We start from the raw sequence: 25,362 nt of genomic DNA, 5'->3' as shown, positions 1-25,362 counted from the left end.
GTTAGTCACCATACAGTACATCCCTAGTTTTCGATGTAAAGTTCCATGATTCATTACTTGCGAACAACACCCAGTGCACCATGCAATATGTGCCCTCCTTACTACCCATCACCAGTCTATCCCATTCCCGGACCCCCCTCCCCTCTGAAGTCCTCAGTTTGCTTCCCAGAGTCCATAGTCTCTCATGGTTCATTCCCCCTTCTGTTTACCCCCCCTTTCTTCTTCCCCTTCTTTTCCTACCAATCTTCCTATTTCTTATGTTCCATAAATGAGTGAAACCATATGATAATTGTCTTTCTCTGCTTGACTTATTTCGCTTAGCATTATCGCCTCCAGTCCAATCCATATTGTAGCAAATGTTGAGAAATCGTTCTTTTTAATGGCTGAGTAATATTCCATTGTATATATGGACCACATCTTCTTAATCCAGTCATCTGTTGAAGGGCATCTTGGCTCCTTCCACGATTTAGCTATTGTGGACAATGCTGCTATGAACATTGGGGTGCTTAATGGCCCTTCTCTTCACTACGTCTGTATCTTTGGGGTAAATACCCAGTAGTGCAATGGCTGGGTCATAGGGTAGCTCAATTTTTAACTTTTTAAGGGACCTCCACACTGTTTTCCAGAGTGGCTGTACCAACTTGCATTCCCACCAACAACGTAGGAGGGATCCCCTTTCTCCACATCCTCTCCAACGATTGTTGTTTCCTGCCTTGTCAATTTTTGCCATTCCAACTGGCGGAAGGTGCTATCTCAGTGTGGTTTTGATTTGAATTTCTCTGATGGCTAATGATTTTGAACATTTTTTCATGTGTCTGTTAGCCATTTGTATGTCTTCATTGGAAAAGTGTCTGTTCATATCTTCTGCCCATTTTTTGATTTGTTTATTTGTTTCTCGTGTATTGAGTTTGAGCAGTTCTTTGTAGATCTTGGGTACCAGTCTTTTATCTGTAGTGTCATTTGCAAATATCTTCTCCCATTCCGTGGGCTGCCTCTTAGTTTTTTTGACTGTTTCCTTGGCTGTGCAGAAGCTTTTTATCTTGATGAAGCCCCACAAGTTCATTTTTTCTTTTGTTTCTCTTGCCTTTGGAGATGTATCATGAAAAATGTTGCTGTGGCCGATGTCCTACAGGTTGCTGCCTATGTTCTCCTCTAGGATTTTGATGGAATCCTGTCTCACATCGAGGTCTTTCATCCATTTGGAGTTTATCTTTTTGTATGGTGTGAGAGAGTGGTCAAGTTTCATTCTTTTGCCTGTAGCTGTCCAATTTTCCCAGCACCATTTATTGAAGAGACTGTCTTTTTTCCACTGGATGTTTTTTCCTGCTTTGTCAAAGATTAGTTGCCCAAAGAGCCGAGGGTCCATTTCTGGGTTCTCTATCCTGTTCCATTGGTCTGTGTGTCTGTTTTTGTGCCAGTACCATATTGTCTCTGTGATCACAGCTTTGTAGTACAGCTCGAAATCTGGCCTTGTGATTCCCCCAGCTTTGTTTTTCCTTTTCAACAGTTCCTTGGCGATTCTGGGCCTTTTCTGGTTCCACACAAATTTAAGGGCTGTTTGTTCCAGTTCTTTGTAAAATGTCATTGGTATTTTGATCAGGATGGCATTGAAAGTGTAGATTGTTCTGGGTAGCATAGACATTTTGACTATGTTAATTCTTCCGATCCACGAGCATGGAATGTTTTTCCATCTTTTTGTGTCTTCTTCAATGTCTTTCAAGAGTGATTTGTAGTTTCTAGAATACAGATCCTTTACTTCTCTGGTTAAGTTAATTCCGAGATAATGTATGGTTTTTGGTGCTATCGTAAGTGGAATGGATTCCCTGATTTCTCTTTCTTCAGTCTCATTGTTCGTGTATAGAAATGCAACTGGTTTCTGAGCATTGATTTTGTATCCCACCACATTACTGAATTGCTCTATAACTTCTAGTAGTTTGGGGGTGAATTCTTTGGGTTTTCCATATATAGAGTATCATGTCATCTGCGAAGAGAGACAGTTTGACTTCTTCTTTGCCGATTTGGATATCTTTGATCCCTTTTTGTTGTCTGATTGCTGTTGCAAGGACTTCTAGTACTATGTTGAATAATAGTAGCGAGAGTGGGCATCCTTGTCGTGTTCCTGATCTTAAGGGAAAGGCTTCCAGCTTTTCCCCATTGCGAATGATATTTGCTGTAGGCTTTTCATAGATGGTTTTTATGAAATTGAGGAATGTACCCTCTATCTCTACACTCTGAAGTGTTTTAATCAGGAAACGATGCTGTATTTTGTCAAATGCTTTTTCTGCATCTATTGAGAGGATTGTATGGTTCTTGACTCTTGTTGATATGATCTGTTACACTGATCGATTTGCGAATGTTGAACCACCCTTGCATCCCAGGGATGAATCCCACTTGGTCATGATGGATAATCCTTTTAATGTACTGTTGGATCCTATTAGCTAGGATCTTGTTGAGAATTTTGGCATCCATATTCATCAGGGAAATCGGTCTGTAATTCTCCTTTTTGAGGGGGTCTTTGCCTGGTTTGGGGATCAGGCAAAGTAATACTGGCCTCATAGAATGAGTTTGCTAGTTTTCCTTCTGTATCTAGTTTTTTGAAACAGCTTCAGGAGAATAGGTATTATTTCTTCTTTGAATGTTTGGTAGAATTGCCTGGGGAATCCATCAGGCCCTGGAGTCTTGTTTTTCGGGAGATTTTTGATCACTGCTTCAATCTCTTATAATTAATTGGTCTGTTTAAAAAATCAATTTCTTCCAGTTTCAGTTTTGGTAGTTTATAGGTTTCCAGGAAGGCATCCATTTCTGCCAGGTTGTTTAATTTATTGGCATAAAGCTGTTGATAAAAGTTTCTAATGATCCTTCCTATTTCATTGGTGTTAGTTGTGACCTCTCCCTTTTCATTCATAATTTTATTAATTTGGGTCCTTTCTCTATTCTTTTGAATAAGTCTTGCCAGTGGCTTATTGATCTTATTTATTCTTTCAAAGAACCAGCTTCTAATTCTGTTGATCTGAACTACTGTGCTCTTTGTTTCTAATTCATTGATCTCTGCTCTAATCTTGAACTGCTTTCTCGTGCATGGGTTAGGCCTGTTCTTCTGTTCCTGTTCCAGCTTCTTGAGGTCAGAATATAAAAACTGCATTTTAGATTTTTCTATTCTTTTGAGTGAGGCCGGGATGGCTATGTATTTCCCCCTTAAGGCTGCCTTTGCAGTGTCCCGTAGGTTTTGGACCATTGTGTTTTCATTTTTGTTATTCTCCATAAATTGTTTAAATTGATTTTTGATTTCCTGGTTTATCGAATCATTCTTGAGCAGGATGGTTCTTAGTTTCCAAGTATTTGAGTTTCTTCCAAATTTTTCCTTTTGATTGAGTTCCAATTTCAAAGCATGTGGTCTGAGAATATGCAGGGAATAATTTCAGTCTTTTGGTATCGGTTGAGACCTGTTTTGTGACCCAGTATATGGTCTATTCTGGAGAAAGTTCCATGTGCATTCGAAAAGAATGAGTATTCTTTTGTTCTGGGGTGTAGTGTTCTATATATATATATATATATCTATGAGGTCCATCTGGTCTAGTATCTCATTCAAAGCCTTGTTTCTTTGTTGATTTTCTGCTTAGGTGATCTGTCTGTGAGCAGAGTGTTGAGGTCCCCTACTATTAACATATTTTTATCTATATGTCTCTTTATTCTGGTTAAGAGTTGGCTTGTGTATCTTGCTGCTCCCCTGTTGGGGGTATAGACATTTATAATTGTCATATCCACTTGTTGGATACATCCTTTAAGAATAATATAGTGTCCTACTGTGTCTCTAACTACAGTCTTTAGTAAAATCCAATCTGTCTGATCTGAGAATTGCTACCCCAGCTTTCTTTTGAGGTCCACTGGCATGAAAAATGGTTTTCCATCCCTTCACTTTCAGTCTGGATGTATCTTTAGGTTCAAAATGAGTCTCTTGTAGACAGCAAATGGATGGGTCATGTCTTTTTATCCAATCTGCAACCCTGTGGCATTTATGGGAGCATTTAGGCCATTCACATTGAGAATGATTACTGAGAAATATGATTTTAATGAGGTCATGTTGCCTGTAAAGTCTTTGTTTCTATAGATTGTAGCTTTCTGTTCTGTATCACTCTTGGGCCTTTTTACTTTTATAGAACCCCCCCTTAATATCTCCTGTAGGGCTGGTTTCGTGGTTATGAAATTGGTCAGTGTCTGGCGATTCTGGAAGGTCCTTATCTGTCCATCAATTCTGAATGACAGCCTTGCTGGATAAAGGATCCTTGGCTGCATGTTTTTCTCTGAAAGAGCTTTAAAAATGCCCCCCCCAACCCTTTCTCTCATTCCAGGTCTGTGTAGACAAGTCTGACGTAATCCTGATATTTTTGCCTTTGTATGTGAGAAATTTCTTTGCCCTGGCCGCTTTCAATACTGCATCCTTCAATCTAATAGTTACGAAATGCACTATGACATGACGGGCGTGGCGTAGGTTTGTCGTGGTTGAATTTGGGACGGGTCCTCTCTGCCTCTTGAACACGAATGCTTGAATCCTTTGCTAGATTAGGGAAGTTTTCAGCTACAATTTGTTCAAATATCTCTTCTAGACCTCTCTCTTTTTCCACCCCTTCGGGGATGCTGATGATTCTGACATTGGAACGTTTCATTGAGTCAGTAATCTCCCGTAACCTACATTCTTGAGATTGGATTTTTTTGAGCCAAGTTTCATTTTAACTTTCCCTTCTACCATCCCATCCTCCATTTCACTAATTCCTTCTTCTGCCTCATTCACCCTAGCCGTCAGAGCCTCTAGTTTAGACTGCATTTGATTCATAGCATTTTTAATTTCTGCCAGATTCGCTCTCATTTCCGCCCTTAGAGATTCTATATTCTCGTTAATATTTTCTTCAAGTCTACACATCATCTTGACCATTGTTACTCTGAACTCCATTTCTCACAATTTGGTTATATCCATAAATATCAGTTTTGTGGCAGAGGCCACAGACTCATGGTCTTTTCTTTGCTGGGGGGTATTTCTCCTTCTCGTCATTCTGATGAGGAGAGGTAGCCGGGATGCCCAGAGCCCAAATTATTGACCAGGACACAGGCAGCGTGCTTTTGTTTTATAGGGACCTTAGGAATGTGGGCTTCTTGATTTTTCAGCCTGCCTTCTGGGGGAGGGGCCTGCCGCACTGATACTCAGGCACCCCTGTTTGGGTAGAGTTGCCCCGTCCCCTGCGAGGGGGGATGGGGATGGGCACAATGTGAGCTGGTAATTCCGGGCTTTTGTTCTCTGGCAGCTTTCCCTGATGGTTTTCTGTGCCTCTTCTGAGAGTCAGAGCAGCAGTGGCTGAATCCTAGCCTCTGTCTCAGAACAGAGAGATCACAGTCCGCTCTCCACTGAACTCTCCTGGCCACTTTACCTCTGTTTCTGTTGGTGCTGCTAAAAACCCTGAAGTGTCCCGGGTTGTGCGCCCCACAGCCACTCTCCCAGTCCTCGCTTCCAGGGCTGGCAAGTCCCTATCCTTTGTGCTTCGAACACCGCCAGCCGCCCCGGTTCCCGCGTGCACTCCCGAGCTCTCGGTTTCAGTGTGGTCCGGGGTGCTCCGGAGCACCGGTTTTCAGTCTGGTCGCGCACAGCGCACTCCCAAACTGTTGGTTTCAGCCTAGTTTGAGTGTGCACTCCAGAGCTCTGGTTTTCAGTTTGGACGCGCGCACACTCCCGAGCTCCCGGTATCAGTCCGGTTCCAGTGAGCACTCCGGGGCGTTGGTTTTCACTCTGGTCGGGCGCGTTCCCAGGCTTACGGTCTCAGTCTGCTCTCTCTCTTGCGGGTGCCAGTCCGGGAGCCCGCCCGCTCCCCCGTGCAGGTGGCTCCTGCTTCCCGGTCGGTGCCCGAGCACGGTGGCTCCCTCCCCCTTCTGTTTATCTTCCAATATCTGTGCGGGGATTCACGGCTCCCCCACTTTGTACCTCAATGCTCAGTGCTAGAGATGTTCATTTGTAGAGATCCAGATGTATCTTCCTGCGTCTCAGGCTGATTCCGTGGGTGTTTAGGCTGGTCTGGTACCTATCCAGCTCGACTCAGGGGACCGGCTGAAAAAGGGGACCCCCTACTCCTCTGCCATCTTAACTCTCTCTCCGAGCCTCATTGTTTCTGCTTGGGTTGCAGGGCCATCCCTAAACCAGTCACTTGGCTGGAACAGTGGAAAATGCTGACCGGCCAGGCTGGGGTCAGATGGCCATTCCTGGAATCCTGGCATAGAGGGTGGGTGGACTCCGCCTCAGCCACATGGACTGGGGTTAAGAGAGGAGTGGTCCTTAGAAAACTGGGGTGCTGGGACCAAAGAAGGGGAGATGGATTCTGGGAAGCCTGGAATACAGATGTTGGAGACAGGTGGGTCCTAGTGAGAAGGGTGCAGGAGCCCATGGGTGTGGTTTCATGGCCTCCTGGGCCCTTTGCCACGAATCGGTGAGCAGGCATCCTGCGGACCTAACCATCCCTCCCCTTCCAGCGTCTACTGGGACTATGCCATGACCATCTGCCTGGAGGAGATTGTGTACCTGCACTGCCATCAGCAAGGTAGGGACCATGGGGGAGCACGGGGCTGGGGTGTTCCTCCTGGCTCCCCTGCCTGGCCCCACCTCCTTAGTACCTGTGCAGCCTCAAACAAGTGACCTCTCGCTGAGCCTCAGTTTCCCCATCTGTAAAACGGAATCACAACAGCACCTACTCCTGGCGTTGTTGTGAACATCCTGTGACATATGATAAGGGCTCAGCACCAAACCCATGGTATTAGCTGCTCACGCCTATTGCGCGCTTACGATGTGCCAAGCAGGGCTCTAAACAGCTTGGCACGAGGTCACACACCCCGGGAACTCCTGAGTTTGGACTCAAAATCAGGTCTTTATCATTCCAAAGCCTGTGCTCTCAAGATCTGGGATTAATAACTAGAGTTCTCCTTTAAGGCTCAGAGAAGGCACATTCAGAACAAGCAAAAGGCCATCCTGCTGTAGAAAGCAAGTGATCCATGCCCCACCAAGGCACAAAACATGAAGCTTAGTTAGTGAGACAGATCTGGGTTCAGATCCAGGCCCTACTGTGCAGCCCTGGGCAAATTACATCGCCTCTCTGAGCCTTGGTTTCATCACTTGTAAAACACACAATAAGAGATATACCTCATAGGTCTATTTTGAGTATTCCAGTAAGACACTGCCTTTAACATGCTGTGCTATATACAGTAAGCGCTCAATACGTGCTAGCAAGTCAACTACTGCCCTGAGAAGGGATAGGTCTGCAAGCCTCCATGAAGAAATAGGTCAGGCTGATTCGTAGAGGGTGATTGAGGGTGTAGAGGGACATCACATGTTTAGGGGCATCATTTCCTTTGGGGGGTGACTTCATCGGGGCCAAACATAGTCTTCTGGATCATGTCCTCTACTTCCTGGTCAGTGACCGTGGCAGGTGGGGTGGAAGAGGCTTGGCGGGGGCTAAAAACTGGCCCTGACCTTCTGCCCAGGCCTTTCTCAGAGCCTTGGAGCAGGTCTGTGGGTCTGGTTTGACATGCCTGGGGGGATGTGTATGCCGGGAGGGCCCCATACCCATGCCTCATACTGACTTCCCGCTGGATCTCCTCTGGCTGGGTCGTGGTGGCAGTGGACAGCGGCGGGACAGTGGTGCTGGTCAGCCAGGACGGGATCCAGAGGCCGCCTTTCTGCTTCCCCAAGGGAGGGCACCTCCTGCAGTTCCTCTCGTGCCTGGAAAATGGGCTGCTCCCTCATGGGCAGCTGGACCCTCCACTCTGGTCTCAGCGGGGAAAGGTGAGTGATCACAGGGGACCCAGGGAGGCTGGGGTGGGGGTCAGCTACGGGGAGTGGTCATTCTTTATTTTTTGAAAGAGAGGTGCATGCGTGTGTGTGCAAGCAGGGTGGGGGAGGGGTGGGGGAGAGGGAGAATCCCAAGTAGGCTCCGCACCCAACCCAAGACTTGGGGCCGGATCTCACGACCCTGAGATCATGACTTGAGCCGAAATCAAGAGTCAGATGCTTAACCGACTGAGCCACCCAGGCACCCGGAGGAGTGGTCATTCTTGCCCATGGATCCTTAAGTGGCTTTGTGGGCACATACACACCCCACTGAAACCCTCAGGCTGTGCAGATTGTGGGGACAGGTGTATCCCAAGGACTGTGCAATAGGACACCTTCTTTCAGGGCAAAGTATTTCCCAAACTGCGCAAGCGAAGCCCTCAGGGTTCCGAGTCCACGTCTTCAGACAAGGAAGACGACGAGGCCACAGATTACGTGTTCAGGACCATCTGCCCCGGCATGCGGTCTGAATTCGGTAAGCTGCCCCGTCTCTGGGCCCCCTGGATCCAGATGTTAGCTGATCATGAAAATGATTCCAGGTGTTTGGAACTAGAGGACAAGTGGTTTTTTTCCCAGGGGCCTGAGCCTCACAGAGCTAACACAAGCAGTCATGTATGGTTTTCAGAATCTTTGAGAACAAGGACGTCCTTTCTGAAGAAGTGCCTACATCAGAAATGGGCAGACTCCTTCCTGTGGTCCAAATTCGGCCCCCTGCCTACTTTTGTAAATAAAGTTTTATTGGAACACAGTCCCGCCCATTCATATCCATATTGTGTGTGGCTGCTCTCACACCGCAGCAGCGGAGTGGGAGTGTTGTGACAGAGACCGTATGGTCCACAAAGCCAAAAATAGTTACTATCTGGCCCTTTATAGAAAAAGTTTGCAGATGCCTGCCTCAAGTAATAAGAGAGAAGAGTTTGGCCCTGTGGGAGGGATGAGGGGCCATAAATGGTTCTAAACCCCCTCTCAGTGTCTTCCTGCCTCTGTCTCCACCACCCGGTCTGTGTGCACAGAGGAGGCAAAGACAAGTTCTGAACCGTGCAGACAGGCTCAGAGTCAGAGGAGGGCATTTTCAGACTCCTGTGTTGCTGAGACTGTCTGTACCATCTGGCGTGGTAGGCGTGAGCCACGTGTGGCTCCCGAGCACTTGAAATGCAACGAGTTCGAAGAGAGATGTGCCTTAAGTGTAAAAGACACCCTGCATTCTGGAGACTTTGGAGCAACAATAGGAAAGAATGTAAAATATCTCATCAGCAATGTTATATTGACTCTATGTTAAAATGGTAACATTAGGGATACACTAGGTCAAACAGAATATACTGTTGAAATTGATTTCATCTGTTTCTTTCCCCCCTTTTAGTGTGGCTACTAGAAACTTCTAAAATAAGCTGGTGGCTCAGGGAAGATTCCTATTGAACAGAGCTGGCCTAGGGCGGGGTTGACACATTGGATGAATAATTGTGTGTTTGGGAGGGGGGGTCTTGTCCATTATAGGATGGCAAGCAGCATCCCTGGTCTCTACCCACTGGATAGATGCCAATAGCATCTAGCAAATTCTCAGGTTGCGACAACAAAAAATGTCGCCAGACATCGCCAAATGTCCTTGAGGGGCCAGAATTGCCCCAGTTGAGAACTGCTGGTCTGGACAGAGGATGGATGAGGTTGAGGGGGGATATCGGTCAGGAGAGTGTGAATAGGGTCTTGGGGTCTGATGCCCTGGGTCAGAATCCCAGCTGCACTATTTGTTCACTGGGTGGTCTTGGGCATGATGCTTCCATCTGTGCCTCAGTTCCCAAATCTGTAAAAGGGGATAATAATAATAATAATATTTGCTCTCAGTAAGTGATAGCTGTCGTTAGCAGAAAGAGAAAGGGGACCTCGGTCGGAAAGAGCTGTTATGCCAGTTACCACCTGCTGGGGCCGTGGATGGTTCAGTAGTGTTGCCATTCTGAGCCTCAGTTTCCACTCTGCAGAATGGGAGGAGAGATGCGTCTCCCACAGGGGCATTAAGGCTGATAAAGCAATCCCTGCACAGCAGCCGGCACACAGTAGGGCATTTTATAAACATCAGCGTTCTTTCTTCCTCAAAGCCAACACAATACATGGGAGCTGTGCAGAGCCGGGCAGGGGGGAGATCAAGCCCCGAGGAGTGGGTTCTTTGGCTGTTTCAGGGTTCTGCCCACCTCAGACATTTCATTTCACTAGTGCTTTTTGTTTTGTGTCTCAAGTTGCTCCTGACCCCCTGGGCAGCCCTGCCCCCGGCTCCGCGAGCCCCGCCAGGACGGTGGTTCCTACCAGCCGGTCCGTGCTGGTGGTGGCCAGGGGCGGTCAGTGGGTGCGAGCCAGATGGGACACCACCTTCCCCGTGTCGGGCCGGAAGCAGCAGCCCCCCAGTAATGTCTGGGCTCCTCCCATGCCTGGGGCTGGGTGCTGGCCACCTCTGCCATGCTGTCTTTTGAGTCTTGGTCCCCAGGACGAGGGAAGCCGGAGACAAATGGATGCCCTCACGCTGTCCAGCCTCCACGTGGCAGAATGCAGCTTGGAGTGTTGTGGGGTCCATAGGGAAGGGGTCCACTGGTGATGCTGGTGGAGTGTGAGATGCTGGGGCCGGGGCCAAGGCATACTGGCCACAGCTTGCTGAAGCTGATCAATGCTTCCCTCAGACTGGCGGAGAACTGGGGATGCTTTTCTAGAACATTTTACAGGGGCTCACTGGTCTTTCTTGGCCAGCTCATCAGTGAGTCAGCTTGGGGAGGAGCTTTCTGCACTAACAGTGGCTAGGGCTGGGCCCTGTCAGCTACTGAGCTCTGATGACAAGTGGCCCTGGGTCCATAACTTCCCAGCCTCGCAGCCCAAGGGAAGAGGCCAGGGATTACCAGTCATCCTTGAGGGGGCAGGGCCTGTGGGACAGATGTGCACCCTTCTCAATCTCCTAGGTCAGGACTTGGCAAACCAGGGCCCAGGGGCCGGAGCCAACCTCATTCAGTGCGACCCATGAGCTAAGAATGGTTTTTACATTTTTTTAATGATTGAAAAAAATCAAAAGAAGAGTAATATTTGTGACCTGTAAAAATACGAAACTCAGATTTCAGTGTCCATAAATAAAGTGTTATTGGAACATAGCCACGCTCACGTGTTTGCAGCTTGTGGATGGCTGTGTTTGCATGATGATGACAAAGTTGAGTGGCTATGATCGCGGCCAAATGGTTCACGAACCCTAAAAATGTTTACTGCCTGGCCCTTGACGGAAAATGTTTCCCGAGCCCTGTCCTAGAGAAAATAAAATGTTTGCACCTGTCTGGAACTGCCAGGAGGCCAGGAAGTTAGTGATAGAAATTGTAATGTGTGAGTCACCGTTGTGTCTGTCATGCGGCTCTGCAGACGGGGCGGTTTCCATGGAGCTGGCAGGGAAGGCGGTGAGGGACACTCCAAGTGCTGCATCCTGGGACCATGTGATCACAAGTCACCAGTGTCCGTGTTAGGATATCAGTCATGCTCTCTTGGTTCTCGAACGTGGCTGCTGTTATCAAAATTTTTTTGGATATACGGATTTAAGGGCTGTATCTCCAGGAGGTTTAAATTCAGTAGGTCAGGGGTAGGATACAGGCATGGCTTTTTAAGAAGCCCCCCGCCACGTGATTCTGGGTGGGGGTAACCCACCTGTTTGAGACCTGTTGATGGAAGAGCCCTATGGCTCAGGATGATGGACAGTGCAGGTGGCCTCATCAGCAGGAGCTCCATTGGGTCCCTCGTCCTTGGCACCCTGCCTCATCTGTTGAGTTAGGCTCCCTTCTGTCTCCCCGGTAGACTCTGTCTTCCAGAGAGTCTGTCTCTGGCGACTCGGGACTATGAGCCGTCCCCAGAAGCCCCCAGCAGGCTCCTCTTCCTTCTTGTCAGCCTCCTGTGAGGACGCTTGAATGACAACATGGTGAGGCTCGGCCTCCTGCTCTGGGACTGGGTCTGTCCCTCTTGTCTGTCTCTCTTCCCCCCATGCCCCACTTCTTCCTCTCTCTTCAGCTCTCATCAGCTCTGCCTGTCTGCTGAGGGCCCCAAATCTTGGTGGTGGTTTTCCCTGGATCAGGTGGGCTCACAGGTCTGGGTCAGATAATGATTGGGGTCGCTGTCTCTGACTGTCACATTCAGGGTCTTTCCCTGTCCCTGTGCTGGCCTAGGGGCAAGCTGGTTGCTTTGGGATGAGCTTTCTGTGACCCACATAGGCTTAACCGGGGCTCTTGCTCCGACCCTCCTGTCCACCACAGTCCCCCAGGACCTGATGGATGTCTCCGTGAGCAACCTACCGCCCCTTTGGCAACCCAGCCCCCAGAAATCCTCCTGCTCACCCTGTTCACAGAGTGGCCTGGCCGATGGTGGCTCGTCCAATGGCTGCAACCATGAGAGGTATGAGGGGCTTAATCTGTGGGTGGAGGGTGTGGAAGGATTTGCCAAAGATTTGTAGATACCCATGTCTTGCCCAGCACTGAATTCAGAGGAGGAACATAAGCTATGAGATCATCGAGGTCTGGGTTAAATCCTAGCCTCATGAAGTCCTAGCTTCCTTACACGTATCAGTCAGGATAACCAAGGTTATGTTGCAGTAACAAACAGTCCTGGAATCTCAATGGCTTAGTACAACAGAGGTTGATTTATCATGCGTACTGTGTGTCTCTCGTGGGTCAGCTGGGGGCTCTGCTTGCACCACATTAAAGGGCCTGGCTGATGGAACGACACCTTCTGGAATATTCCCAGTCGCAGTGACAGAGGGAAAGGTAGGTCTGGGGCTCCTGAAGGACAATGAAATGCTCCACCCTGAGAGCAGCACATACTCTTTCTGCTCACGCCTCATTGACCTCATCCACAACATTCCAGGAAGCGCAGCCCTATCATGCTCTTGGAAGGCGGAAACTAGCAATACTACTCACTGCAAACCACATGTGCCTCCATTTGCTTCTCCACCGAATGGGGATACGAATGCTTGCTTTGCATAGCTATTGTAAGGACAAATCAGATACTGGTCTAATGTGGCCAGCACGTGGTACCCAGCCCCTGGAAATGTTCAATTAAGTGACGCTTCTTATTTTATTGGATAAAGTTAGACCCCCCCAGATCATCTATCTCCTGGCCGACAGATCTCATGTGTCTTCAGGGCTGCTCAGTGCAATAATGAGACTGGTCTTGTTTCCCACCAAACCCACCTGGCCTGGCTGGGGAGAGTGGAACCCCTTTTTCCATGCCAGGCCCCTGGCCCCATGGGTGGTCCTGTCTTCAGCCATAGGAGCTTAAGGGGTGGGAGCTGGCATCACACTCTTGCAGTCGTCCAGGGCCTGCTTTCGGCACGTGGTCCACAGACCTGCAGCAGCATCCTGGGGCAGATCTCAGTCCATCTTGCCAGACCTACTGAAGCAGAATCTGCATTTCACTGGATCCTAAGATCGTGTGTGCACGTTTCAGTTTGAGAAGCTTTCCTGTAATCAGAGAGTCTCCCACGTTTGTGTGCATCAGAATCACCAGCGGGAGGTGATACTGGTTCCCAGACAACTTCCTTAGGGGCCCCGATTGAGTCGGTCTGTGCGGGGCCCAGGAATCCGCATATTGGAGAAATCCCAAGTGATTCTTGGGCTGTGGTCCAGGGGCCATTGAAAAATGCTGTTGTAACCTAGTGTCCCCTCTCGTGGCATCTGCTTCCACACCTGGAGTGACGGGGAGTTCATCACCTTTCACAAGCCAAGTCCCCTGTGGGACAGCTGTCCGTGTGGTGCTCTTCTTAGGTAAACTGAGCAAGCCTGAGCCCCACCAACTTGAGGCCATGACGAGGGTGATTTTCATGTTTAATGCCTCCATGTGTGTAACTGGAACACCTTAGCCATGCCCCTGTTCCTGTCTTGTTGAGTTTTCCTGAGTGTCCCCAGGATGTCCTGAGAAAAAAAGATGCAGATATTCCTCCACTCTGTTCTCTGTGAGAATGCAGTCCCATCAGCAGTCCTTGATTTCGCCAACAGTGCTAGGGCCTTACTCCCCTCTCCTCTTTCAGCCAAAACAGCCCCCCCCCCAAATTCCCATGCAAGGAGAAGCTCTGAGGCGTCACCTCCTTTGCAACAGCCAGACTCTGAGTCCCAGTTCGGCTCAGTTTGGTTTAGCTGGGTCACTTCAGAAGTCAGAACTCTTTCTACAAGTGACAGAAACCCACTGCAGACTGGTTCAAATACAGAAGAAAATCTCAGCAGAACTGAGGAGTCTAGAGGTGCAGTGACTTCAGGCATGGTTGGTTCCAGACGCTCAGAACACAAATGTCTCTGTTTCTTCACCTCTTGTCTCTGGCTGCCTCCGTGATGGTTTCATTCTCAGGCAGGCCCTTCCTATGCAGCGGCAGAAATGGATCCCAGCAGCCACTGCCCTACATCCCTCTGGCTTAGGAACTCGAGCAGAGAAAAGAGTGTGTATCTCCCCGTAGTTCCAACGAAAGTCCCAGGGCTCATTCTCATTGGCTCAGGTCGGATCACATGACCACGTCTTACCCAATGCCTGTGCCTCCAGCCTGAATCCTGCACGGGGTCGAATCAGCCCCATGCAAACCACAGAGAGTTGGGGAGAAAGTGACCCCAGAGCTGATAGGTGAAGTGGACGAATGGGTAGAAACAGTAGTCCCCCCAGAGTCCCCTTGGCTGGTTGGTTTTAATCTGCCCCCTCCGGGTAATGGGCTCCACTCCTCCAGGAAACGTGGGCTCTGTGTGGTCTTTTCTAAGTGTCCCCTCTTCCTCCACCTGCAGGGCACCGCTGAAGCTCCTCTGTGACAACATGAAGTACCAGATCCTTTCCAGAGCCTTCTATGGATGTGCGTACTGGCCTTTTTTGCCACTGTGGTCTACGGGCACGTTGATCGAATGCCTGTTGTATGGCATCAGTATTGGGGGAAGGAGCCCGGCTCTGGCACGTGAACCTCGGCTCCCCTAGTTCCCGGATGTGTCTAGTTTTAGTGAAGTTAGGCAGACTTCTCGGAGCCTGAACTCCCTCCACCAGGGACTGGGCATAAGTTTTATCTCTAGTTCTTAGAGAGGGCAGCCAACGATGGGGCTCCTCGTGGCAGGGGTTTGGTTGGTCACCATCGCATCCCCAGTGCCTGCCTTAGAGGGTTTGTTCTCAGAATTAAAAGAGAAGCCTGTATAAAACCCCTAGCACCCAGCATTCCATGTCATGGGTGCTCAGCGAAAGTCCGTTCCCCTCACCTGTGGGCAGAAGCAGAAGAGTAAGGAGAAGTTAAAAATTAAAGCTTAAATACAGGTATTCTGATTATTTCCAGTTAGCATATGAGGAAGCTAAGGCACAAGGAGGCAGAGTGACTTGTCCAAGGTCACACCGCTAATGCAGGACAGAGCTGGGACTCAAACCTAGGCCTGTCTGACCTCAAAGGCTGTTTTGTTTGTTTTCCTTCACTCGCTGTGTTGATTCTTAGCACGTTTTATTTTCCCAGCCTCCCAGCCTAGATGAGGGAGATAAATCGTGTGTATTATCAGGGATTCTAGAAAAGTGTTAATATATCCTGCGTAGGCCTGGGGAATAGCAGGGCCAGCCGTGTGCCCGAGTGCCTGGAGGGGCAGGGAGAGCATGAGCTCCCAAGAGCAAGGATTTTTGCCTGTTCTGTTATCACCCATCCCCAGTGCCTAATGCAGGGCCTGGCGTGGAGCAGGCCCTGGACGAGTATTTATGGGACCCAAATGGAAGAGCTTCCTGGAGGAAGGGTTGGGGGTCAAGAGGGATCTCAAACAATGTTATCGCATTCAGTGGCTTGTCCCTGGTGGTGGTTAAGAGCCCAGGTTCTGGTGCTGTGCAGCTTGTGATCAAATCCCAACTCTGCACTTCCTAGCAGTGTGACCTGGGCAGGAGACAGAAGCAGTCTGTGCCTCGGTTTCCCCGTCTATAATGTGGAGAAGATAGGAGTACCTGTTTCATATGGTTGTATGAGAATTTAGTGAGTTAAGTATGTGAGGTACGGGCAGCTCCCTGGCACGTAGTGCGTGCTTGTGTAAGTGTTAGTCACTCCCTCCTCCTCCCCCTCCTTTCCCCTCCCCCTCCTCCTCCTCATTGCTGGTAGGGGCCTGTCCTCAGGCCCCAGAAGGGTCCTCTCTGGGCCTTGGTAAGGGAGAGTCAGAGGGCGGGGGCACAGGCAGAGCAAACACACTCTGGCATTTGCTGATTGCCTCTTGTGTACCAGGCACTGTGCCCTCCAGGTGCCCAGGGCAGAGCAAGTAAGGGGCAGCAGGTTAGTGGGAAACCCTTTAAGAGTGCAGAGCCATCTCTGAAAGCAAACTAGGTACATCTCCCAGGGCCTTCTTTATCCAGCTGCACTTTGCACAAGGTTCGTCCACCTCTGCCATTCTCCTCCCTTGGGACAGATTGGAGGCACCCAGAGGCACAGCGAGCCTGTGGGGTCACTTACCACCTCCTTCCTGCCGCCCCTTCCCGGCCTCTGCCCATGGATTAAATACCTTGGCTTCTGGCAGAAATAATGTCACCCTGGCCCAGGCTAAGAAAGGTGATCGGACGTCTCCAGGCTCACCCAACTATTAAGCAGTCAGGCCAGCAAGGGATTTTGCCCCTCAGAGCCCCTTCCTCGCCTGGAAGAAAGGGATGGTGGGACTTTCTAGGTCATGAGGGTTCACTGGGATTGCGGGCGGGGCAGTGCTTTGAGATCCATGAGACAAGGCAAGGTGGGTTGGGTGGTGGATGATGGCCCTTTCCCTCCCTCCCTCTCCAGGGCTTGCCTACTGCAGACACCTGTCCACCGTGAGGACCCACCTGTCAGCCCTGGTCAATCACATGATCGTGTCTCCAGACTCGCCCTGTGATGCTGGGCACGGGCTGACGGCCAGGATCTGGGAGCAGTACCTTCAGGACAGCACAGTAAGGCTTGGCCTGGCTCGGTCTGCAGTGGGGCAGACAGAGCCTGTGGGGGGACCGTCTGGTTATCTGAGCAGTAGACCCACCTGCTTGTGAGGACTTGAGGCTGTTATGACACCTTTGGGTTCTGCATACCCAACGCAAAGGCCCTTCCCTTCTTGAGAGTTCCAAGACCCACAGCCCACTTCTGCCTGTAAGGGTGAGGATCAAGGAGGATGGAAAGTACATATTCTCATCTAGAAGGAGTAAGAATGAATCCATCACCAAGCATTTATTAAGCACCAGCTGTATGCTCAGTGGTGCAAGAAGTGCTTTAAGTCCCCAGCAGGAAGGAACTTACAGCACAGTTGAACTACTTAGAGTGACGGAGGTAGTGAAGTCAGAGGAGGCAGCTGGGTGGAGGAAAGCCCGCCACGTGCCCCTCTGCCTCAGGGCCAGAGAATCCTCCCATTAGATATTTCACCCGGAGACAGATTTCTAAGATTTTCTTATCAGAAGGCAAATGTCCCCACAAGGAAGGTGTTTACGGTGGAAAAAAGCTTCACGGTCGGAGAGTTTGGGAAACAAGATGAGTCAACTTTTCTGTACCCTGCAGCACTTCCTAGAACCTTGGCTAGGCTGATACACTTGCCGGTCTCAAGAAACGGGGGTGGGTGGGATGGGGGGGGAGCATATGGAACAATCCCTCAAATGTGTGGGGCCACAGGGACCTTTGTTGGAAAAGTGCCTCCATGGCTGGTGTGGAAGGCAGAATCGATTTCGATAGACACTAGTCTCACTGCCGCCAGCAGCAGGCTTTCAGAAGAGAGACCTGATTTCTCCACGCGGGACGAACGCGGTGGCTCAGTCCGCCGGGTGCCTTCCCACCCGGGCCCTGGGGAGGGCCTGGCTTCGCCACGCTGGGGAAAGGTGCTATCCTGTGTATTGATTTGGGAATGCTGGGGGACTCTGGGAGAAACAAACTGGTTCCCAAACCTGGACAAACAGAAGGGTTATTTGACATTTTTTTTTGGCCAAAATTAGCTGTTTTTCTGAACAACAGGAGGAATGCCTGCTTACTGGGACAACTCAAACAAGGAAGAATGCAGGTGTATAAAACGAAAATTGTTTAGTTACCTTCTTTCTGCCACAATGCGTTCGTTCTGATCGCCTGAGTTAATGAATAGTGTCAGTTATGTAGAGACCCTAATGTATATTTCTGGTGCTTATACATTCATAGATATGTCTACATAGATATGTCTGTAATTCTTATTTTTTTAAAATGAGGTGATGTTATATTTGTATTTTAAGCAACAATTTCAGTTTATATCAAAGACGTCTTTCAGGGGCGCCTGGGTGGCACAGCGGTTAAGCGTCTGCCTTCGGCTCAGGGCGTGATCCCGGTGTTCTGGGATCGAGCCCCACATCGGCTCCTCCGCTATGAGCCTGCTTCTTCCTCTCCCACTTCCCCTGCTTGTGTTCCCTCTCTCGCTGGCTGTCTCTCTCTCTCTGTCGAATAAACAAAATCTTTAAAAAAAAAAAAAAAGACGTCTTTCAGATCTGTAGGTGAAGTCCTAAATGCTAGCACCTTAACACCTCACAGATGAGTAGCCCATAATTTATTCAAATCTTCCCCTAATGATAGACAACGGGGCTCTTTCTCTTTTTAAAAACTATTTCAAACAGTGCTCCAGTCAACATCTTCATAAGCACATACCATTCTGCCTAGTGCTTTTATTTCAGGGGTAGATTCCTAGAAATTGATTGATACGCATTTAAAATTTAAATAGATATGCCAGCTTACTTTCTCAAAAAAGTCACAGTGTTCATAATCCCCGGGGGCCTGGGAGAGTGCACATTTCCTGAGGAATTCGAAAGATATAGACTTCTGGGCTCCACTCCAGTGTTACTGATTTAGCATCTCTGGGAGTGGAGCCCAAGAATTTATATTTTTTGGAAGTTCCCCAAACGCTTCAGTGATCCCCCCAGTTTGGAAGGTACTAGTCTAAGTACAAGTTGGTTGATCAAATAAATTAGTCAAAAATGAAAAATTTTCGTCTAACACTTTTGCAGTCCTTTCACAAATGGGCCGTATTTTTACCCTTCTTGGTTGCATTGTTGTATTAGGGTGGACTGAGCAGCAGTATAACAAATGTCCCCACTTTTTCAGTTGCTTGACATCATGGGGTATGTTTCTTGCTCCGTGAGGAGTCCTAGGTGGGCATTCCTGGCGAGTGGGCATTTGTCCTCCCTCCAGAGGTTCAGGGGCCTTTCATTCTCATGGCCCCACCATCCTCCAGGGTTAATGGGGGGATGCAGAGTCTGAAGGGAGTACACTTGCTCCTTTAAAGCCCTGGCCTGGAAATGGCTTATAGCACATCCTGCCAGATCCCATTGGCCAGCGCCTCATCACGTGGCCACACCTAACTGCAAGGGAGGCTGGGAAATGGAGTCCAGCTGTGGGCTCCAGGACCCAAGCAGGTGGCTTTTTAATGAAGCGTTTACAGCCTCGGACACAAATAGTTCTCGGATTTTAAGCAGCTTTGACAAGGCTGTCTGCAGAATACAAGTTAAAATTTCCAACAAAGACAAAAGAATGGCTGGTTTTGCCATTGTGGTTGGGTACATCTAAGACGTGCATTAAGATGTAAAATCAGTGGGATGCCTGGCTGGCTCAGTCAGTAGAGCATGTGACTCTTGATCTCAGGGTTGTGAGTTTGAGCCCCATGCTGGGCATTGAGCTTACTTTTAAAAAATGTCACATATGCTTGTAATTTTGGAATGTAAAGAGATAGGAGGAAACAGAACCCTACTACCCTTCAGAGTAGCTTTCTAGTAGTCATTGGTACTTTCCATACACACACACACACACACACACACACACACACACACACAAACATGAACAGATTGGGCCTGCTGGGTGCCCAGCATGACTAATTATAACTGCAAAGTCTTTGCCTGAAAGTGAATTTTTGAAAAGAGAGTAAATCTATTGGACAATACAGCAAACAGTTGTTAAAGTCGTCTTAGTGTGCACAGGAGTCATAGTGCATGAAGAACCAGCTGGAAATGTTCATTTGGGATTGATTTGCTTTTAAGCAATTTTCTTTGAGCTGAATCAAGGTTAATAACTTTGAACTCATGCTGCCATATCGACACAATGCACAACATCGACTAAAAATTCAGTAGAAATGTTCGTTCATTCTATACTGACCTTTTGGGATTTTTTGCAAAAAAATGGGTTCACACTAGATATGTTCCGCCTCTTGGGATTTTTTTCCACCTAATAATACACTTTGAACATCTTTTTGTGTAAGTTCTCACGGATGCGCGTCCTGCCCTTTCTCCTCCTGCCCTTTCGATGTGGTGTTCCCATGTAGGGATCCGTTGTTCCTCCGTCAGCGGGCAGTTGGGGGTTTTCCCATATGATGCCAGGATGGCTGTCCCGGTACACACAGCTTTGCTTATTCACAGCATGATCTCTAAAGGCCAGGTCTGAGAAGTAGGGCTGCCAGGTCACGGAGCCCTCCTTCTGGTTTTCTGTTGACCAACCCTTTACTTCCTGCCACCTACCACAGAGCTACGAGGAACGGGAGCTGCTACATCTCATCTCCTATGGCGGCATCCAGCCAGAGATCCGCAAGGCTGTGTGGCCCTTCCTCCTGGGCCACTACCAGTTCGGGATGACAGAGGCAGAAAGGAAGGAGGTTGGTTGCCCCTGATGGGCAGTGGGGTCTTTGGCAGCAAAAGGTGGGGCTGGGGGTGCTCTGGTTTCATGCTGGACCAAGATGGGGCAGGGGAACGTGGGGGAGCCAGGAAACCCCAGGGCGGGGCTGTCCGGTAGAAATACAATGCAAGCCACAGATGCCATTGCTTAAAATTTTATTTTGGGAGATAATTATAGATTCACATAGTTACAAGAAATAATGCAGAAGGGTCTCGCATATCCTTTATCCAATTTCTCCCAATGGTAGCATCTTACAAAACTATAATACAGTATCACAACCAGGGCATTGACGTGTGTGTGTGTGTGTGTGTGTGTGTGTGTGTGTGTGTGTGTGTACCACCCCAGTCAACATACTGAACACTTCCGGTGCTACCAGGGTCCTCGTGTTACCCTTTTTGAGCCCCACCTCCCGGCCTAACATTTGGCAACCACCAGTCTGTTCCTCCTTCCTGCAACTTTGTCATTTGGACGATGTTGTAGAAATGGGATCATGTCGTATCTAACCTTTTGGGATTGACCTTTTCACTCAGCATAATCCCCTGGCAGTCTGTCCTTTCTATGGCCAAGAGTTCCATGGTGTCCCATGGCCTGGGTGAATCACAGTTTGACTATCCATCTGTCGGCGGATAGGTGGGTTTTGTCCTGGTTTGGGCTATTACAAAGAAAGCTGCAGTGAACATTCGTGTTTTCGTGGGAGTGTAAGTCATCATTAAACGCTCAAGGGTACAATGCTGGGACGCACACTATGCATGCTTAGTTTTGGGAGAAACTGTCCAGCTTCTGCAGCGGCTGAGCTGTGTTCTCTTCCCACCCGCAATATCCAAGTGAGCCACACCTGCACCCTCCCTGGAGTTTTGGTCTCGTTGCTGTTTTTTACGTTAGTCACTCAGACAGGTGTCAAGGAGGTTTCATTGTGGTTTTAATTTGCATTTCCCAAATGGCCAGTGACAGTGAACATCTTTGCACACGCTTACTTGGCATCTGGGTATCTTTGGTGAGGTGTCTGCTCACGTCGTTTGTCCATTCTCTAGCTGAATTGTTCGGGTTTTTACTGTTGCATTCGGGAGTTCTTAATACACTCCAGATATTCCTTCTCTGTTGGATAAATGGTTTGCAAGTATTTTCTCCCAGTCTGTGTCTTGTCTTTTCATCCTCTTAATGGGGCTTTTGCAGAACAAATGTCTAAATTTTTTATGAGGTTTAGTTTACCAATTTTTCCTCATGTACATTGAGCTTTTGGTGTCGAGTCTAAGAACGTTTTGCTTAGTTAGCCCTAGATTCCGAAGATTTTCTCTTATGTTTCTTTTCTCAAAGTTTTATAGTTGCACGTGTTACACTTATGTCTGTGATCCATTTTGAGTTCCTTTGTGTATACAGGGAGTGGTTGAGGTCGGGGTTCATTGTTTGCCTTTGACGTCCAGCGGCTTCAGCCCCATTCGACAAAATGGCCATCCTTCTTGCACTGAACTGCTTTTGTGTCCCTGTCAGCAATCAGTTGGGCCCGTTAGTGTGGATTCCCGTTCCGTTGCATTGGTCTAATGCTACCCTGCTGTGAGTCGTCTCCAGCCGATAGCACACCGGGGCACCTACGTTGATCCTGAGTGTTCGGTTAATGCTTTAGTAGTCCTGTTTCAGAAAGTAGAAAGGAACAGATGCCCATAAATATTTTTACAAATGATAAGTTCACAAGAAGTTGCAAAAACTGTGACAAAGAGGTCCTGCCGTACCCAATGGAAGCATCGCCTAGAACAGTAGCTCATTATCAAAACCGGTACGTTAGCGTGGGCACCATAGAGCTCCCTTGACTACAGGCCTCACTAGGACTTCACCAGCTTCTGCAGTATCTCGTGTGTGTGCACACGCGTGTGTGTGCGTGTGTGTGTGTGTGTGTATGGGTAGGTCTGTATCATTTTATCAAGGTGAAAGTAATTTTAATAATACATTTTATTTAACCCAACATACCCAGTATATTACCATTTCAGCCTGTAGTCAATATAAAAATTATCGAGAGATTCTGCATTCTTTTATTCATACTAAGTTCTTAAAACCTGGTGGTATTAACATTCCATATCCGAGTACCACCTGTGCTATTATACATTTGTCAGTAAGTTGACTCACTATGTATATAGCTTATTTAAAAAGATATTTGGTATCCCTGCCATCAATGGAAAACTGACATGACTTGCGTAATAGAAGGAAACCATAAAAACAAATAGGATATGACAAAAGGACATAATTCAGTTCCACGCAGATGCCGTAGCCTGCCTGAGGCCAGCTCTCTCTTTGTCAGGAGGGGGTTTCTGAAGTGTGATAGGAGGTGTTCAAGACACTGTAGCACCAGACTGACCTTCCCCGTAATCTGAAAAGTTAAAGGGGAGCTGAAAATAGAAATCACACCGTGATTCTGTATGATAAGACCCCATGCCAGTGAACTGTCTGAAATCGTCTCGGAAATAGCGGGAGGCCCCTGCCACACCTCACCCCCTTGCCTGCTGGGCTCCCGGTGAACAGGAACAGCGTTCTGGTGTGCCAGGCCCTGTGCTTGGGACCGGGGACCCAGCGGTGTGTTAGACGAGGTCCTTGCCAGGTTAGTGGGGGTCGTGCAGAGTCCGATGGAGGCAAACCCAGGGTTGTAAGAGCGCATAGGAGGCACCTCTACCAGGCAGAAGGCTTACCTGCTCTCTTTCCAGGCCATGGGGGTGAGGCAGGGCCTCTAGGAACAGGGGCCAGCCAGAGCTAAGCCCAAGGGGAGACTCGTGCATAATGCAGTGTGTGTGTGTATCTGTGTGGGGAGGGGCGGGAAGGGCATGGTGGACATGGTGGCTGGCACATAAAGGACAGGAGGGTGGGGGTGACAGTGAGAGGTGGGGCTGGGGAGGAAAAAAGAGGAGGCTGCTGAGGGGTAAACTCATAGGAGGGGCCAGGCTGGGACAAGCAGGCACCGGGAAGGAGGCTGCTGGGGTCGTCCTGGTGCAGGGTCATGGAAACCTAGCCTAGAAAGGCAGTGGGAATGGGGAGGTATGCTGGGATGAATCTTCTGGAAGTCCGTGGGAGGGAGGACAGGCCTTGGGCAGGGTGGACCCTGAGTCTCTCTCTGGAAGCCCTGAATAGCTAAAGGATTCCCCACCCCTCCCAACCTGGACACGGAGCAAGCTCCCTGCCTTCTGTCTTCATGCCTGTCCACACCCTTACTTAGATCAGCCTGTCTGTCCCGACTTGTGCCCAGAGGCCGGGCTGATTCAGAGCCTCGGTTACCCAGGCCGTGTATCAGGAACAAGGCCAGCTACCCTCCCATCCGCTGACATGCCACAAGGGAAATGCTTGAAATCTGTAGTCCTCCTGTAAGTAAAGGGAGGGGTCAGTTTTGTTCATCTTTGTATCCTCGGCACCTGGCCCTGCACAGGGCACGTGGGAGGCCCTCAGTAAATGTGGGGGGGGGGGGAGGGTGGACGGGTGGTGGAGTGGGTACCTGGCACATTGTAGGTGCCTCCCGAATTAGGGGTGAATGAGTGAATGAGGAAGGAGAGAAGGTAATAAGAAAGGAAAGAAACAGTCCTCTCACTTCAGTACGCCCTGGGCTTAGTATGCTCCCTGGCTCCACGGATATTTGAATGTGTGAATGAATGAATGAATGAATGAATGAATGAATAGGAGGGAGGAAGGGAACATTGAAAGAAAGATGCAGCCTCGCGCACGTTTGTGTACCCTCAGGGCCCAGCCGGTGCCCTGCACATAGTGGGTGTCCGTTGGATGTCCATGACATCTGGGGTGTCTCTGGGGCTCAGGCTCCCAGGTCGGAGCTGGCGTCCTCGTCTGGCTTGGGCTGGCTCTCCCCAGGGCTGACCTTGTCTCTGCCCCGGCAGGTGGACGAGCAGATTCACGCGTGCTATGCGCAGACCATGGCCGAATGGCTGGGCTGTGAGGCGATCGTGCGGCAGAGGGAGCGGGAGTCCCACGCGGCTGCCTTGGCCAAATGCTCGTCAGGGGCCAGCCTGGACGGCCACCTGCACCAGATGAGGCACAGGGACGCTACCATCAGCAACGAGGTGATGGGCGGCACCCATCTGGGAGCACGGGGGTGGGGGAGGGGCGGTAAAGGCAGGGATCTGCTCCGCGTAGCTCTTGTAGGGACGGTGACGGCTGTCTGGAGCTGTCACCCCTAGCATGTGGGTGGGAGGTGACCTTGGAGTTCGAGAGACCTGCATTGGAATCCAGCCTCACCATTTTCTGGCTGCGGGGCCTCCAGCAAGCACCTTTACTTCCGGGCCTCAATTTCCACATCTGTTAAAGGGAACACCCACTGGCATAGGGGAAGTTTGTGTGCAGCTCACGTGAGATCGTGCATACAAAGCGCCTGGCACAGCGCTCGACTTTCACATATTCGGCACATGCGCGCTGAGCACCGCGTTCTGGAATGTCGGGAACGCTCCCGTGGCCACATCACACCTCTCCGCCCTCACCGAAGCGCCGGCTTGGCAGCCCAAAGAAGGAGCTGAGAACAAGGTTAATTCTCTTCCCCAGCGAGGCACACTCATCGGGTTGCCAGCAGTCACGCTGCACAGCATAGCAAGCGACCACCAAAAGTCAGTGACTTCTGACAATGAGCCCTGAATGTGTCCTCGTGGGTCTGGCTCAGCGGAGCACTTCTTTTTTTTTTTTTTTTTTTAAAGATTTTATTTATTTATTTAACAGAGATAGAGACAGCCAGCAAGAGAGGGAACACAGCAGGGGGAGTGGGAGAGGAAGAAGCAGGCTCATAGTGGAGGAGCCTGATGTGGGGCTCGATCCCATAACGCCGGGATCACGCCCTGAGCCGAAGGCAGACGCTTAACCGCTGTGCCACCCAGGCGCCCCAGCGGAGCACTTCTGAGTGGGGCTGGCAGGGCTCACTCTTGCCCGCTGT

At 49.4% G+C, this 25,362-nt stretch overlaps 1 protein-coding gene across 1 annotated transcript in view; it reads left to right on the top strand.

The window, feature by feature from the left end:
* LOC148107470 (small G protein signaling modulator 1-like) overlaps positions 1–25,362 on the top strand; it is an 82,465-nt gene that overhangs the window by 47,791 nt on the left and 9,312 nt on the right. The window contains 8 exon segments of the mRNA XM_087857174.1: positions 6,511–6,578; positions 7,653–7,816; positions 8,207–8,336; positions 12,121–12,259; positions 14,626–14,690; positions 16,611–16,756; positions 20,311–20,439; positions 24,323–24,505. Of these exon segments, the coding sequence (XP_087713300.1) occupies positions 6,511–6,578; positions 7,653–7,816; positions 8,207–8,336; positions 12,121–12,259; positions 14,626–14,690; positions 16,611–16,756; positions 20,311–20,439; positions 24,323–24,505 (1,024 nt within the window).

Source organism: Ursus americanus, chromosome 30, assembly GCF_024610735.1.
Source record: "Ursus americanus isolate L20-20 chromosome 30, mUrsAme1.1.p, whole genome shotgun sequence".
Classification (NCBI taxonomy): domain Eukaryota; kingdom Metazoa; phylum Chordata; class Mammalia; order Carnivora; family Ursidae; genus Ursus; species Ursus americanus.
The sequence above is the reverse complement of the archived record's forward strand: the minus strand, read 5'-3'. Positions and strand labels throughout refer to the sequence as shown.